At 41.9% G+C, this 18,562-nt stretch overlaps 1 protein-coding gene across 2 annotated transcripts in view; it reads left to right on the top strand.

Annotated features, from left to right (window-relative positions):
- Positions 1-18,562, top strand: part of CDK15 (cyclin dependent kinase 15) — a 220,531-nt gene that overhangs the window by 71,879 nt on the left and 130,090 nt on the right. For both annotated transcript variants that reach the window (XM_063428701.1, XM_063428700.1), the window contains 3 exons: positions 2,003-2,097; positions 7,908-7,970; positions 10,540-10,663. In XM_063428701.1, the coding sequence (XP_063284771.1) occupies positions 2,003-2,097; positions 7,908-7,970; positions 10,540-10,663 (282 nt within the window). The remainder of the gene's footprint in view (positions 1-2,002; positions 2,098-7,907; positions 7,971-10,539; positions 10,664-18,562) is intronic.

Here is an 18,562-nt window from a genome sequence, read left to right as displayed (position 1 = left end):
AGATTCGGACGGGGACGTGTCCCCCCCCTGCAGGCCATCAATGTGTGTTCCTTACAGGGTCGGGTTTGTCTCCGATCCACCGTGCCTCTTTACGAGGTCCCTGGTATAGCCCCTTAATAATATTGCCCTTTACCATGCCCCTCCCTCCCCCGTCATCCCAAGCCTCTCTTCCCTGTCCCTTTCTATTCGCTCCTAGGGATCTCAGCTTCCCGTCAATCCCATCCCTTTCTCTTAGTTCAGCGTCCGCCCTGGGCGCTAATTCCTGTTTTGTGCGATCTGATTCGTAGGGGGTGGAGCCTAGCTGTAGTAAGCCCTTGAATGTTGTGTTGTGTGTAGTGTGCGTGTAGAGACCTGTCCCCTGTATTCCTTCTTTGTCTACTAGTTGTCGTCCCTAAGTGTTTGTCTCCTTCTGTATTGGTTGAGGGAGTTGTTTGGGGGAACCGGGACACCATGAGTGGGTATTTTTTAGGCCCGTGGGCGATAGCTTTGAGTTTTTTGTTTTTCCCTCCTCCATGCCCCCTGTCCCCTTGACATGGCTTAAGCCCGTGTGGTTCTGCTAATTCCCCAGTCCCAGTTCGCTTGACATGTGAGTTCATAGAGGTCTCTTGGTTCCCCTCTCAGGGGTTTTTAGCTCAGCGTCCCTCTGTGTCTCCCACGGTTCTCCATTCTGTGGCCAAGGTGTCCAGCTCGGGTATGGGTTCCTGCTGCAAGGTGAAGTCTCGCGGTGGGTCCACCCGCATGTCCCGGAGGAACTTCTGAGGATCAGCGCCCGGTATCAGGGTGTGTGTCGTGCCGTCCTTGAACGCCACCAGCTTAAACGGATGTCCCCATGTGTATTTTATGTCCCTGTCCCGCAGCAGCGTGGTGAGGGGCCTCCATGCTGTAAAGTGGTAGGGGAGAGGTCTTGATAGACGGTTATCACTGCGTCTTTGTACGATAATTCGTTGTTCCTGGCATACTGCATCACCGCCTCCTTTGTCCGGTAGTAATGGAATTTAATTATAATGTCCCTAGGAGGCTGGTTTGCTGACCTGCGGGCTCGTAGCGCCCTGTGTGCGCGGTCTATCGTCCATTGTTCTTCGGGTATGTCTGGGATGAGGTGTTTAAAATAGTGCTCCATTGCGGCTACCAGATTCCCTTCAGTGGGGGACTCCGGAAGGCCTCTGAGCCGGACATTATTACGCCTGGACCGGTTAGCCAGGTCGTCTATGGTGAGTGCGAGGTCGGTTAGTTGTCTCTCCATGGTTTTGGAGTGTGCTACTACCTTGTTATGTGCCTGGGTGACCTGTTCCATTCTGGTTTCTAGGTCTGCTGTTCTGCAGCCCAGCGCCTGAATCTCTGCCTTCACTTCTTTTGTGCAGTTGGAAATTTCTGCAGCCAGGTAGTTGCTCACCTCTGTTAATTTGGCCAGTATGTGTGATGTTCCTCCTGCTGTGATTTCGGGACTTTCCTCTCCCGTTCCGGTCTCAGGATGCTGATTTCCCCGCGGGCTCTGTTGTCGGCCATCTTGTCCGGCCTGTGTGCCTCGTGGCGCCGTCAGCATTTCGGCGACGGTTTTAGGGGTTTCTCTGCCGTCGTCCTTTTTTTTCCTGGCTTGTTTGTTGCCGGAGTAGGAGCCTGGCATCCTGCTGCTTTGCAGGGCTACTGTCTGGGCCTCGTTGCCTTTGGTAAGTGCTTTATTCGTTGTGGATTAAGCGGAGCTCCTGTGCTACACGGCCATCTCGGTCGGCAGCCAAGCCACGCCCCCTCCTACATTTATTTATTTGATCTTAATCGCAAGACTACCTCCACCTGTCTTCAAGTTCCACACAAGATCCTCCTTTAATTCGCACCTTCTCCTACTGACCCCATTACCTCTAGTTCTGTTTCAGTACACATTAAGTTCCTCTTTTCCCATTCTAAATGTACTGTAAAACCAGGTGAGAAGGATGGGTAGGCTTTTGAAATTAAAAAGTGTTTTCTAAACAGTCTGTTTTAATTCTCATTTTTTTTTTATTTCTAGCTTCTCTCCTGAAAGGTTTGAAACACGCAAACATTGTCCTTCTGCACGACATTATCCAGACCAGAGAGACGTTAACGTTTGTTTTTGAATACGTGGTGAGTGCTTTTTATTGAACCAGCATTTCTACTTTCAAATGTTAATTTCCTATGCAGTCCATATGTGTTGTGCTAAATATAGAATGCTCTACATATTCGAGACAGAAAGTACATGGATACAATTTAAAAACATTTGATCATGCCTTCTGGATGTTATTATATGGATGTTAGAGTTATGTATATTATTCCATAGATCAAAATGTTATACGTAATGATGGCATTGAAATCGTAACAAGTATCTTAAGTGGACCTGATGGGCTGATGTGATATACCAATCTTAACAGAAACAGTGCCAAATTCATCACAATACAATATGAGTATCTATCATGGTCGAAACGCAAAATAGCCACTGTCTACCATCAGCCTCTGATTGGTGGTAGACTTTTATGTGTATAGGGGTCCTAAGTATGTCCCCATCAGGGCATACAATTTCAAATCCTATGAGACTAGCCAAGCCTAAAAGTTATTCATCATTGCAAGCCTGGAGGGTCTGTGGCACACTGGGGGATCCATGGATGAATTTCAACTCATCAGGGTTGAATTTTCACTCACAAAATTATAAACGCAACACTTTTGTTTTTGCCCCCATTTTTCATGAGCTGAACTCAAAGATCTAAGATTTTTTTCTATGTACACAAAAGGCCTTTTTCTCTCAAATATTGTTCACAAATCTGTCTAAATCTGTGTTAGTGAGAGCACTTCTCCTTTGCCGAGATAATCCATCCACCTCACAGGTGTGGCATATCAAGATGCTGATTAGACAGCATGATTATTGCACAGATGTGCCTTAGGCTGGCCACAATAAATGGCCACTTTAAAATGTGCAGTTTTATCACACAGCACAATGCCACAGATGTCACAAGTTTTGAGGAAGTGTGCAATTGGCATGCTGACTGCAGGAATGTCCATCAGAGCTGTTGCCCGTGAATTGAATGTTGAGATCCTGAGGTCCATTGTGCCATTCATCCACAACCATAACCTCATGTTGCAGCATGATAATGCACGGCCCCATGTTGGAAGGATCTGTACACAATTCCTGAAAGCTGAATTACAGTTCTTGCATGGCCAGCATACTCAACGGGCATGTCACTCATTGAGCATGTTTGGGATGCTCTGAATCGGCATATACGACAGCGTGTTACAGATCCTGCCAATATCCAGCAACTTTGCACAGCCATTGAAGAGGACTGGACTAACATTCCACAGGCCACAATCAACAACCTGATCAACTCTATACGAAGTAGATGTGTTGCACTGCGTGAGGCAAATATGGTCACACCAGATACTGACTGGTTTTCGAACCCCCCTGGATTCCTGCCAATACAGTAAAACTGCACATTTTAGAGTGGCCTTTTATTGTGGCCAGCCTAAGGCACACCTGTGCAATAATCATGTTGTATAATCAGCATCCTGATATGCCACATCTGTGAGTTGGATGGATTATCTCGGCAAAGGAGAAGTGCTCACTAACACAGATTTAGACAGATTTGTAAACAATATTTTAGAGAAATAGACCTTTTGTGTACATAGAAAAAGTATTAGATCTTTGAGTTCAGCTCATGAAAAATGGGGGCAAAAACGAAAGTGTTGCGTTTATAATTTTGTTTAGTGTATATAATATTACATTTAAGGCACTGATAAGTATACTTTACATTTTTCTTGGGACTTAAAAATAAATTAAGACGTTTTCTGGTGCAACCAATATAAATCCTATTGCAGTTTGGAATACTGTCAATATCTGCATGTTATAGGCCAGACATATTTGTTTGAGTGTATATTTTATTGAATCATATGGCACATTAGATAAGAGCATTTTGTGCATTAGTGTAGGAACTGGGGGTTATTATTTTATTATTATTATTGCAATTAATATAGCGCCAACAGATTCCGTAGCCTTTTACAATATTATGAGAGGGGATTTAACTATAAATAGGACAATTACAAATAAACTTACAGGAACAATAGGTTGAAGAGGACCCTGCTCGATCGAGCTTACATTCTATAGGAGGTGGGGTGTAAAACACATTAGGACAGGAATTTGCAATCAAATAAAGGGGGGTGAGAATGAATCCCTCATCTCCCCTGCCCCCCAACCCCCCCCCCCAAAAAAAAAAATCTGGTGTAGCTTTGAAGAAGATATATTTCACTGTTTTAAGAAAGATAAGAAAACAAAACATGTTTAAAGAGTTGGTTATCCCATTCCACTAATAGAGACGCCCTAGAGATAACTGTAGAAAACTGCGTAGTTTATTTAATGTATGATCCCTAGCTAGGGCTGGGATTATTATGAAAGGTGGGTAGAAGAAAAGACTACTTATAAATCAAAAATGTATACTTATAAATCAAAAATGTATACTTATGAATCAAATGATGCCGTTTGTTTACCACCAACTGTCTTGAGGTACTGAACAACCAAAGGGAAACATTCTTACAATACACCAAAGGAGGGCGCTATGTGGCTGTCTGTCTGTACAAGAAAACGTCCTGTGTGATCACTAGGTGGCGCTCTTACGCCAATTGTTACAATACTACAAAATAACCTGCAATTTAATATTTTATTAAATATACAATAGAGGTGAAAATTTATTGTAAGCTAAGACGATACAAATTACATAGAACTAAAAAAAAAGTGAAAAAGTGAAAATCAATACCACTACCAAGAAAACAAAAGGAGTAAATTATAAAAAGTAAGTTATCTGTTAAACAGTCAATGATTCTTAAGAAGTTGAATAATAAAATGAACAGTTACAGATATAGCGTATAAAGTGCGTATCTGTAAAGTAAGCTATAGTTAGAGTGCATTAATGGGTTACTTCAACCTCCATGACAACTTCTAATTTTAGAAGTGATTATGGTGGTAGGAATCTGTAGGAATATTTTCTGAAACTGAAAAAAACAAAAAACAGCGTTTCAAGCAGAAACAACCGCACATAAAGAGATATTTATTGTTTTGTGCCGGGGGCTGTTCTGGGTAACCAAATGTTAATCCTGTGCAAAAATTACATCTGATATTAGCCGGCAGTGCGTGCCGGTGACAGGCGTAATGAGCTTCACCCTTGCAGGCAGCGTGTCTACAGTGGGAAGCCAATATCTCCCTGTTTTCATATGATTCCTCCTATCTCCCTACAACATCAGTGCTTGGTTTTGTTTTTTTATTTTTTTCTATCACCTCCACCTCTCCCTCCCTCCCTCCCTCTCCTCGCTGACTTAGAGCACGCAAATGCGCTCTGAGCCATTAACATGGTCCATGAGAAGCATTTGATTGGATCATGCAAGGCTGGTGACAGCAAAAGAGTCGTGGAAGGCAGTGCTGGATTCAAGGTAAGCAGAACATTTTTTTTTTTTTTTTGCTGGATTTACTCCAAAATGTAGTGGACTGACTAAGAAATAGCGCCCCATAAATAGAAAACAGATGTTTAAAATGAGGGGTGAAGTAACATTTCATTGGGAGAGTTCCTCTGAAACTCAAATTGCAAAGCCTAGGCCAAAACACATTAAATTCAGCTATTTCCCCCCGAACTTGACTAATGTTACCTACATTTTACAATGTAAGTTTTCTGGTCACAGGTTTAGCAAATAACACATGACTATTCACTAAACCACTAAATTGTAGCAATTTAAAATCTCAAAGGCAAAATGTAGGGTTAAATAAACAAGCTGGTAGCATAGCTGAGTTGGAGAAATCTTCCAGTCTGTGTCCTAGTTTAAGTTTGCTGTAGTGGTTTTGGTGGCAGGAGTGCACTGGTGCTCCCCATACCCCAATAGTATGTCAAACCATTTTAACACTTTGACTTCCTATGTGGAAGTCTGTCGGTCAATACTCCTCACCTCAGTGAGAGCCCAAAATATTCTGCCTGAGTTAAGGCAGTGCAGGGCTTAACCCATTGAGTCCAATCAGCTGACACTCTCAGGCCATGCACTGCAGGCCTTAGCTTAGGAGAAGCTTCCTACGGCCCGGACTCAGGATGGGAAGGAAACAGACAGGGAGTGGCGGCGGGGGTCCTCTGGTAAGAAAAACTGTTCAAAATTGCTTGAATACTTACATTGGGATTGATTATATTATTATTACTATTTATAAAGAGCCAACAGATTCTGTAGCGCTGCACAATGGGTGTTTATCAATTCATACAGCAATGAGTGGCTGTGATCAGCTGAAAAAGGTCAGCTGACACACTCAGCCAATCACTGATGCCGATTCCACTTGCGCTAATGCTTCCTCATTAAGCTGATGAACACAGAGGGGTTGGACTGCAAGGAGCTCTAATTTAGCATTTAATCATAAAAAAGGTTTAACAATGGAAGGACAGACACTATACAACAGACACTATAACCACTTAAATTAGCAGTTACGGTGCCTACAGGGTCCCTTTAAGTTATTGCAATATGTAACACGTGATCTGTCAACCACAACTATTTAATTAAATCCATCTCTTATGTTAGAATTCCCTATATTGTCTGCTTTGTGTCTTGAAGTGGCTGCCACTACCACGATTACCAGCAGAGGGTGCTCTCAACTGGCATTTGGGAGATTATAGCTCTATTAACTCAATCCAAATGTGTGTAGGCACATGTGCTTCTTTTCCTGGCAAAGACTGGAGTTCTCTGGAATGTATGTCATAAAATATTAATGATTAGTACAAATAAAAGACGTATTTCCTAATGCTGGATTGTGCATTTTGAATAACTTGCCTAGGATTGCTAGACCGCCATGTTTTTGGCGATGCTTCTTTTCTCTGTATTCTGTTGGGCAGGGCTTGAAAGCACAGACCAGCACTATGTGTAATTCATTATCTACCCATGTGAAATCAATAAAATAATCACAGCTCAGAGCTCAAAGGAACCACCGTGATTCATTAATACATTTCATGTTGGGATCTTATTAAAAGGTCACTCCCGGCTACAATTGACACATTCTTATTTAATGCATTGCATAGATTTTGTAATTAAAAATATGCAAACACAACCAATCCAAAATAATAAAAATATACTGTTATTTCAAGTTCCGTTTTATACAAATCCCCTCCTATTACATCAGTTTTTTTACACTTCAGTAAGTAATTTGGCCTGTCAGTTTATGGAGCAAGAACTGTCGCAGATGTTTAATGCAGCAGTGATGGGCTAAGTTGTTGGGACTGACAAGCAGATTGCAGAGTTCTCTATGCACTGCTTACTTCGGTTCATAGCAGAGGTTTATATAACTTGTTTAGTTACCAGCTTTCTATTTATGGTCGATGTTAGCTGAACTCCAACTCCCAGCAACCTTTGCTGTGCTCCATTCCATGCACAACTTTGCTTTTTGACATTGCAGGTTAGAAGAGAGAGACATAAATTGAGCTGTGCACAGGTACAGTAACTATCAGAAGGCATTTCCGAATGTGCTAAATTGGGGGTAGGTAACCTTCAGAACTCCAGATGTTGCAGACTCCCATAATCCTCATACAGCTACAATTATGGCAGAGCATCAGCTAAGATGTAGTCCACAACATCTGGATTGCTAAAGGATGTCTACCCTTGTGCGAGGTGACACAGAAGAAGAGAATGTTGAAAAATACAGGTAATTATTCAGTGCAAAAACTATAAATCTTTAAAACGTTGGTGCCTAAAATGAAGTACCTGGTACCAGGATTCACATTTAATTCACTATTTTTAAGCATTGCAGATAGAAATAGAATGCAGATATCATAATCTTCAGCAAAAATCTTGAACCGGCAAACCTACCATTTATAACGAGTTTAGATTAGAAGATGCACATGTATAAAGCAGATAGTCTATTAATTTATTTTTATATGCATCTCACTTTTGTTTTCCAGCACACAGATCTTTCACAATATATGGCCCAGCATCCAGGGGGGCTGCTTCCCTACAATATCAGGGTGAGTTTGGTTTTATGAGCATATAGCACACCGAGGGCTTTGAAAAAATGTGTTATACAATGGAGGTGTCTGACAATAAAGTGACTACAACACAATTTATTCGCCCACTGTGAAGGATTGACAAGGACTCTTTAAATTTCAGGATAAAATAGCAGAGCTTTAAAAAAAATTTGAAATGGGGTATTTTATTCTGAATCTGCTATTTTGGACTCATTTGAAATGTATCTTCATTTTCTACAATTCACAGTTTAGTAAATGCATTTCAGGAATGTTGGCTACTCCTGTATCAAACTAAATAACATTGCCTATTAAAGTGATACTCCAACAATCATATGCACTACACGCAGGGATAGGCAACCTTTGGCACTCCAAATGTGTTGGACTACATCTCCCATAAGGCTCTTACACCCATAATGCTGGCAAAGCATCGTGGGAGGTGTAGTCCAAAACATCTGGAGTGCCGAAGGTTACCTATGCCTGCTACAATGTAGTTGTCAATTCGTTTTAGAATAGGGAGCTTGGAGTGTCCCTTTAAGTACAGAAAAGCCTTTTTTTCAGATGGATTTAAAACTCCTTGCTGGGTATGTTTTTAGCTATTCACTATAGTGTTCATTTAAATAAATTCAAAGTGGATTTTAAAATTGAGGCAATACTCTGACAATTCTCTCCAATTTGACTATTTTGCCCTAAACTTTGAAATTCACTTTGAATGCAATTTGATTTCCCAACATTTCACATTTTAGTGAATAACTTTTCCTGTGTCTCTCGTACAATCTACAGCAAATGATGTTGGAAGATATTCGACCAAAGCATTATGTGCTATGAACCTTACTCCAATATTGTTCAGTGTAGCTCCAGAAGGATTGCTTCCAAAAACTTCAAAGAGCCTTTTATTCTGTTTGCACGTCAAAAATATCTGAACAACAACAACAATATGGTTCAGATTTCCTCAACAATGCTGAGTGCAAATCGTTTCATGTGATTTTGTAGTCTCTTACCAGCCACCCCGGAACGTATTTATATACATTGTGTTCACAGGGTGTACACACAGGTAAACAGACGGTTACAGTCAAGGCACACCATGCCCCACTACAACTTGGGGTCAATGGTAGTATTCTCCCTTAGTCACTGTTTTTTTAAGAGATTGTATGGGAGGGCATATGATCTGAAATTCACATGTGGCACATTTCTACCATGTTTTAATGGACACACGTCATTTATCCATATTGATGGGCAGAACATGCAAAGTGCTACGTTGCAGTATGTTGAATTCATATACAAAAACACTGTTTAAGTGCTGTCCATCAACATGAAGAGATATGTGCCCAAAAAAACATTCACAGGGTTATTCACTAAGGTGAGAATTGCCAGAAATTCAAGATGAATGACAAATATAAGGCCAAAATAGCTGAACTGGGAAAAAAATCTCATCTGCTATGCTTACAGTTTGGCTACTTTGGTCTAAAATTTGAAATTCACTTTGACGTCTCAACATTTCTCACTAATATGAATAACCATAGATGGATCTCTGACAATCTTTCTCTGCTTCCTGCTTGTACATATATTATATACTTTATGTTCAAACACCCTCTATCTGCCAGAGTGGAATATTGCACAGGGAGACAGAAGGAGTACGTTCTGCTGTTACTGAGAAGACCTATTCTTGCTGCTACGCAGATAGGGGTCTACAGACCATCAGCTGGAGTTCTGCATGGTATACATTTAACCAGCACATTAAAATTTGTAGTTAGTTTACATCTTATGTTTAGTGTGTTCACAAATGTTAAATATTGTCATAATTAATCACATACAGGGTACTATTCATATGACTTAGTCATAGCCAGTACACTTTCTCTCAATTCCTACTCTCATTGAGGTGCAGAAAGAGACAAAGAGGGAGTGTCCTCAAAGCCCCAAAAACTCATCAACAGTAAACAACACACACAAAAAAATATAACCAAATATTCCAAACACAAGAATGGAGCAGAGGTTTTCTTCAATATATATATATATATATATATATATATATATATATATATAATAATAATTTTGCTTTTATTGTACACGCATAAGAAAGAACACAATGTTTCGAACGCTCAATCACAAAACCTTTATGTGTTTGAAGGGCCCCAAAATGCTTACAGCCTTCTGTTAAGATCTATCACTGGGAACATGTGCTGGTTGCATTTTTGTTGCTAAATATCAGTAGACTTCATGGCTGGAAATAAGTCATTTACTGAGTTTCTATCTCGTTTTTATTTAGAATTGTCATGCTAATAATAATGCATTGATATGAATAGTGCTAGGATCGTGTGTGGAATGGCAGATCTATTTTGTGAGAATGATATTACAACGACTGTAACTAATTATTTTGCTGGCTGGTTTCAAAGAAACCTGTCTGTAACTTGGAATATTTTGTGGATGTTAAATTGAATAAGAATGTTAAACTGCGAGTATGTTATGTGCTGCTGATTCTAACCAGAGCTGTAAATGAATAGGGAAAGTGGTTCTGAGCAAAGCAGAAACAGTCCCCTTGTTTTGATCTAAATCCTGTTATCTCCCTCCCCAGCTCTTCATGTTTCAGCTGCTGAGAGGTCTGGCCTATATCCATCACCAGCACATCTTACACCGGGACCTAAAGCCGCAGAACCTTCTCATCAGCTACCTAGGAGAGCTAAAGCTGGCTGACTTTGGTAATCACAAAACTGTTATGTCCATACTTGTCCCTTTTCTGTTTACTCTAATGAGATTGGTTTAACAATGAACTGAGTAAGTAAGGGACCGCAATCCATACCCGCATTGTTGATGATGGGTTAATTTGTTAATTTCAAATCAAACCATGATATATACAATTTACTGTTACTCATCACCTGCATAACTCAGGTTGGGCTTTGAGAAGTCCTTCTTGGGCATATAAACTTGAGAAATCATGTTTCCACAACTATCCCAGAGTTCCCAGCTTGACATGCAAATGAGCACAGAGAGGCATCGTGTTTCAAACTTCATACTGCAATTCTGCAGATACCCTTAGCAGTGGATGCGGTTTGAAACATAATATATATATATATATATATATATATATATATATATATATATACAATACGGTCCTGCACACACCTGTCAATAATGATTGCCAAGGTGCAGTCTCCCGTCTCAGCAAAATAGGAAAATACAAAGGAGAGCACTCACTGAACTTTCAATCAACTTCTACTTTTATTCACCATACAGTTATGTTTCATCAACGTTTCAGTCTTTCCAGACTTTCATCAGGATTGATTCAATGCATTTCTACGAGATATGCTGATTGGCGCACCGCTGCGTTTTTGCCGCATATGTTCAATAGCCTCCCCATGCTTTCCTATGGGAATGCATTGGATTGGTTAAGATCATCACGATTAATGATCTCAGCTATGGAGGCGGGGCCAGCCGCAGCGAGACCCGCACGGTAATGGGAAAAAAGGTATGTTAAACACCTTCTAACTCCACAGAGAGAGGAGCCAATTACCTAAAAATGTACTCCAGCACTATAGTGTTAGTAATACTTGTTTGTATTCCTAACTGTCAGGGTACCTTATGTGTTGACACAGGCTGTGCCACACACTGGAGACGTCCTGCAAGTGGAAGGGGACCTTTCCAGAAGTCCATCTCTTCTTTCCAACGTTTCTCACGCCGGCCGCGATAGCCCCGCCGCTTTTTATGATGTCACGGCCCATTAAACGTTTAAATTCGACTGTTTTGGTGGCATGGCTACAAATGAACTCCTTAAGGTATGTCTAACAAAAACGGTTCTTAAGGACTAGTACGTCCGCGGTTTTCCTTAGTACTTACCCGATCGCCGCTGTTCCCCCCGCCGGCGATCGATGTTGCTCCCGGTCTGGGGGTACTGCCTGACAGGCCAGACAGTCCCCCCTCTGCAAATTAGGCCCCCGCGGGCCATGTGATCGCTCTGACAGGCAGTCTTCCTGCATTTGTAAAATAAAAATATATATTAGTAAATATAAATAAATACATATATGTGTGTGTATATATATATATATACATATATTATATCTATATAATATATATCTATATATCTAATATATAAATGTCATACTAAGTGTATTTTTATTTTATTTTTTTATTCTTTATTTTTGTAGTGCATTTGAAAGAACAATGCGCATGGGGTACCCCAATGGCAATCCTCATGCTTTTTCCAAACATTTCTAACAATAAGGGTATGTTAGTGCTTGCATATTTTTATAGTTAGTATATGGTTGCTTGAGTGTCTTAACAGGCTAGGCATGCAAAGATTAGTGTCAACATTTTACTTGGACTGACTGCTTTAGTGGTCTCAGTGTGAAAGGACAGATAGTTTGTCTGTGGTGATCTAATGGAGACGTGAGAGTGTCAAGCTGTACAGACTGGCTATGCTATTCGCAGTAGTACCACTGGGTAGTAAAGAGTGGCCGACTAATAAAAGTGGATCTCATAAAGGGTCTGAGTGGTAAGCTAGGCGGATTTCATTTGCTTGTCAGGGGTTAATGAATCACAGTATGCATATTCGTTTTTGATGGCAATTTCAAAAGAACAGGCTAGTTAGAGGCTGGCAGTAAGTCAAACCCAAGATAGAACGTTAGTCTGTGCAGTGCCCGCAAGATTGGGATCAGGGGTGTAATGAACTGGCATCTGGTACCACAACTCGGCAGTTCCACTTAGCTGTCAGCCATTGCCTGTAGATGGGCGATCACCATTCCTCATATGTGGCGCAGCTTCACCTCTCTCCCGGTATGTTTCTGGACGAGTCCTGTACAGAGTGGAGGCTATAATCCTCACAGCTGTGCTCATGCTTCTCTGCAAGCCCTGGCTTCCGCACCGCCATTTTGGGAGCACCTCGAGGGCCTGCTTTTGATGCGGGATTTGGGTCTTGGGTCTTGTACCGGGTCGTTTGCTCTCACTTTTTGAGTTGTCGCTGGGCACGCTGTGGGGTTCTCCGCCAGGGTTGGTGGCGAGATTGGGCCTCCTGTGGACTCTGTGGTGGAGGCGCAGTTGGTGATGTGCCCTGAGTCGCCGCCATTTCGCAAGGTGTTCCAGGCGCCTCAGGCTCCTTGTTGCTTAAGTTTTCCCCACTGGGGACCGGGATGACCCCCCGGTCCAAAGGGGCAGGGGGGGGGAGGGAACGGAGCCGGCAAGCGACTCTAGAAGTCGGTGGGTGGCAGCTGGAAAGGGAGGCATGGTGGCGGCCATCCACCTCGCTGCTCTCCTGGGTAGACCACTGCCTCCAAAGCCTCGTCCTGCCTCCAGGGGGTCCGAGACTCCCGATCTCGGGGTCTGCTACCTCCACTGCAGCCATATGGGTATCTTGTGGGTATTTTTAGGGTCAGAAGCTTCCACGTGTAGCTTAAGAGGCCAGATTTCTCCGGATTATATATATTATAAAGTATAAATAATAAGTAAATTAAAATAAATTAAACATTTTTTAATGGATTTTTAAAAAATTATATATATATATATATATATATATATTTATAATTTTATTCTAACTGTATTTTGAGATATATATGATATAGATTATTTTGAATAAACAAATATGTTTAAATGTCTATCTGTTCCTGTCCAAATCTGAGATGATTAAATTGCGTATACGCAGAAGTAAATTCACACTGACACACGGAGTTCAGGTTAAAATAACTTCGAGGAAATTTAATGGCATCTGGTTAAAAAGCGGGTATGCAGACCCTTTTAAAGGCAATATTACATCATCATAGAATATCAAGATAACAACAAATAAACATCATTAATTGGATTAGGTGTTAAGTGGCTATGTCAATGTCCACCCATCAATATTATTAATTGGCTCAAGTACTAAGTGGTAAGTTAAATGCCCTCCCATCTATATTAGTAATTGGCTTAGGGGTTTAAGTGGCTAGTGGGGCATCCTCCCATCATGAACTGTCGTCATCTCTTACAGGGATGGGACATAAGATTTAGGCGCCATTGTTGATTAGCACGAGGCTCGCTCGATGGGAGGGGGAATCTGGCAGCCAGCCATTTTGAGTACTTGGCACTGTTTAGCTTCGAGGTTAGTTTCAAGGCTTTTTAGTAAATGAACATTTCATTAGTGCAGTTTCTCGTGACCTAACTATGGCATACATTGTTACATATTACAGGAACTTGATAATTCCGGTGTTAGTCATATTCTTCTAGAAAATACATTCTCTGTCTAATATTCTAAATGCTGTTAGGAAAATCTGTCATATAATGAAGTTAGATGGAGTTAATGGAGAAATTTAATGCAGGTTTTAATAATTCTACAACAGTCCCCCCTATGAAATGTTAGACACTAAAAAGATAAACTTTATTTGTTAGTTCCAGAAGACATGTTAGCCCAGAGGCACAAAACCCTATGAAGTAACGGTTCTTAAAGTCTTCTTAGTTCTTCAGAGGGACATCATAAAATAGACAAGCTTACATTACCATATGGACCTATGTTATCTGGAATATAGGCACAACAAGTCATGGTGACAGGCAGTATTTTACATACACCCCCCTTCTCAGCTAGAATCATGTCTAATGCCATTCTGTTCAGGAAGGTCATCTGGGATGTGGCCTGCAACTGTTCGGCCAAGCCCTGGAGGGCATCTCTGGTGTAGTTGACAAAACGTTGTTGGTTGCAATAGATATAATAAATGCAAATCAAAATATTATTAATAGCAGTGACGGTTGGGAAAATGGACGCAAACTTTTCTTTAACTGCAAAATCATCTGGTACCTCCCTTGGCACACCTATGGCACCAATATATATGTATATATGTGTCAAACTTCCCTTTAGAGGGGTGCTCCTTTTTGTGTTCTGAAGCATGAATGTGGTGTGTCAAGAGTACCTTGTCATGTATTATGTGTAGGGACATAATAACCTTGGCTAGGGCACATTTACTTATTCATCATAGTATTAAACCTGTCCCACGCTACATCAGAGTAGGTGGACTCGGATCATTTAGTCAAAATTAATATCACCACAAACTCAGGATGGGCAGATAATCCTGAAGAAGCTTGGCGTTTGAATCTCTTTAGCTTCACGAGGTCTCCTTTTGGGGTCCTCGGCTTTCCATCGATGGCAGGTGGTCAGGCATTATTATGGCCATCAAACACCTACTTGTTGGTATCTTTTTGTTTTCTAACAAGTCATTTTTCCTTTAGAGTCAAAGGTTTGTCAAAATCAACAAATGTTACTTCCCATGTTGCAGAGAGAGTCTTGAATCTGGAACAGTGAATCCACTGAGTGATCTCGGCAACTTTCACAATGCTCTATTGGGTATATGGTCTTGGTTGTCACATTGATGACCGACTAGGCCTCTGGTCATCCTGGCAAAATGTCTATTATAACTAGTGCATATTTGAACCGGCAGCTCTTTGGCACCTGGATATAGTCACTTGGATTCTTGAAAGGGATAGTGAGAGTTAGCTAGATGCTTAGGACTTTCCTCCTTTTCTGCCTGAGCTGTCCTTGGCACAAATGACACAGGATCGGCAGTAACATGAGGGTCTTGGATAGGTATAAAAATCCATGGGCCCACTGCCCAGTACATGTTTTTTTTTGGGGTAAACAGAACTTGAGAGTGTTGGAGTACAGCCCGTCTTCAAGGGTTGCCCCTTTCTGTTTTCCAGCTTTGTCTTTCTTCAGGGTCAGCAGCTGCTTGTCATTCTTTCAGGAGCTTGAGATCTGTGGATAGGATCTACATGGTGAGTATAGAAGTTTCTTCAGCGGACACCCTTCCGTCCACTTCCCTTGGTGCACTTGTGGCTTGGTTGGCAGCTTGGTCAGCTGAGTGGTGCTTCTTCTAAATTCAGTTTTCCGTGGGCCTTTACCTTCAGTATGGCCACTTCTTCTGCAGGAGTAGGGCATCCACCAACTTCTTAATAGCCGTGCTATGCTTAACTGGCGTGCCAGTCGCTGTGTGAAATCTTCTTGTCTTCCAGATTGATCCAAAATCATGTGCCGCACCCAGGGCATATCTTGAGTCAGTGTAGGTATTGGCATGTCTTCCTTCAGGCATTTTGCACGCCACAGAGAAGGCTGTCAATTCAGCGTCTTGAGCAGATGTGGGTGAGGAAAGTGAGGATGCTTGACGTACCTGATCTTCTGTAGCAACAGCAAATCCAGTATGGTACCTTTCCTCTTTATCTGCAAACAGAGTGGAATCATGATCTGGCAAAGCTACTGCATGCCCTGTTGAGATGTGTCTTGTTTCTTCTTTCATCTGTTCAAAGCAACCATGAGGAGCAGTAGAAGAGGTTTTCTCACCTATTTCTGTGTGAGATTGGGGGTATTTGTCTTTCTATTTACAGTTCTCTTGCTGACCCCCCTCTGTAGAGAGCTGATATTGATTTTTAGTGTTTCATGTTTTTGTTCTAATGAGTCAGGTTCCTTTCATGAGACAGCCACCTCCCAGTGATGATACAGGTGTCTTACTTCCATGGGTATCTGGGTCAGGACCGCACTATTTCCTTGAGAGTGCCCAAAACAGGTCATTCATGATGAAGTGTACCTCCACTAGTCTGAATAATTTTTCGTAGTGTGGTATTCCCCCCTGGGAAGTGGCGGAAGAGTGGCCGGAGCAACTTTTCTTCAAAATATAATGTTGTCAGGTAGAGGCAGAGTTGTCTGTGGGCGGAAATGTCTTAGAGAAGTAAGGGCTGGATGCAGTAGAGAATAGAATTAATATCATGAGGAGCAGGAATTATTAGGACCGGCACTAGAGGTACCACACCACTGGGGGGTGCCATATTGGAAGTGGCAAGTGGCTGAATATGGCGGAGTTGCATGGTAAGGGTAGAAAAATGGCCAGGCCATTTGGGCAGATGCCAGGGCGGGGCGCGGGTAGGGCGGAGGAAATGGGTAAGGAATAATAAGGGAGGAAGCATATAAAGGATATAGATATGGTGGTGGGGAGATGGAGGAATGAGTAGCGGATGGAGCGGGAGGGGAAGAAGGTGGAGTAGGAAGGACAGGAGAAGTAGGAAGAGGAGAAGGTGGAGTAGAGGGAGGAGTAGGAGGAGGAGGAGGTGGAGTAGAGAGAGGAGTAGGAGGAGGAGAAGGTGGAGTAGGAGGAGGAGAAGGTGGAGTAGGAGGTGGAGTAGAGAGAGGAGTAGGAGGTGGAGTAGAGAGAGGAGTAGGAGGAGGAGAAGGTGGAGTAGGAGGAGAAGAGGGTGGAGTAGAGAGAGGAGTAGGAGGAGGAGAAGGTGGAGTAGAGAGAGGAGTAGGAGGAGGAGAAGAGGAGAAGGTGGAGTAGGGAGGAGTAGGAGGAGGAGAAGGTGGAGTAGGAGGAGGAGAAGGTGGAGTAGGAGGAGAAGAAGGTGGAGTAGAGAGAGGAGTAGGAGGAGGAGAAGAGGAGAAGGTGGAGTAGAGAGAGGAGTAGGAGGAGGAGAAGAGGAGAAGGTGGAGTAGGAAGTACTGTAGATGAAGTGGAGGGATCGGTGGAAGGAGTAAGCGGGGGTGGGCAGGTAAGGGAGCAGACAGGTGATGTAGCAGTGGAGGATACATCAGAAATCAAGACTAGGTAGAAATTAGGAGGCAGGTAGGATTCTCTTCCGCTATGGAGGCTGCAAATAGCCCATGTACAACAACTATTAACTGACCCTATGCTTTCCCTAGAGAAAAACAATAAAAGGCTAACATGCTCATCTTGTCTGAACAGGCCTCGAACGCTTCACTCCGTGGGTGTCCCGCAGTGGCTAACCCACTACATCTCCCACACCAGACTTGTGCCCGTGGAGACAGACGCTCTTGTTACTCTTGTTCTTTATTTTATTTATTTATTTCTAACATCTCAAAATATAATTCTTGCATACATCACAAATATACATTATCACAATTTTATGTCTCGCAAAAGGGATAAAACTTATTCTACTCTTCACTGATAATGTATTTTTAAAACATACAAAATAGACAAATAACATTGTCTTCTGCGAAATAAATGAAAAAGATAATGGAGATTTTGTTAAGCTTTATAAACAGCTATACATTAATTCACCTTTCTTGTTTTTAATTTCTGGCTGTTAATGACAATGTACAATGTAATAGAGCAGCAGGAAATGCTAGCAGAATGATTGGTTGCATAGGGAGAGGTATTAGCAGTAGAAAGAGGGAAGTGCTCATGCCATTGTACAGAACACTGGTGAGACCTCACTTGGAGTACTGTACACAGTACTGGAGACCATATTCTCAGAAGGATATGGATACCTTAGAGAGAGTTCAAAGAAGGGCTACTAAACTGGTTCATGGATTGTAGGATAAAACTTACCAGGAAAGGTTAAAGGATCTTAATATGTATAGCTTGATGGAAAGACGAGACAGGGGAAATATGATAAAAGCATTTAAATACATAAAGGGAATCAACACAGTAAAAGCGGAGACTATATATTTAAAAGAAGAAAAACTACCACAACAAGAGGACATAGTCTTAAAATAGAGGGACAAAGGTTTAAAAATAATATCAGGAAGTATTACTTTACTGAGAGGGTAGTGGATGCATGGAATAGCCTTCCAGCTGAAGTGATAGAGGTTAACACAGTAAAGGAGTTTAAGCATGCGTGAGATAGGCATAAGGCTATCC

This window comes from Pelobates fuscus, chromosome 8, assembly GCF_036172605.1.
Source record: "Pelobates fuscus isolate aPelFus1 chromosome 8, aPelFus1.pri, whole genome shotgun sequence".
Taxonomy (NCBI): domain Eukaryota; kingdom Metazoa; phylum Chordata; class Amphibia; order Anura; family Pelobatidae; genus Pelobates; species Pelobates fuscus.
The sequence above is the reverse complement of the archived record's forward strand: the minus strand, read 5'-3'. Positions and strand labels throughout refer to the sequence as shown.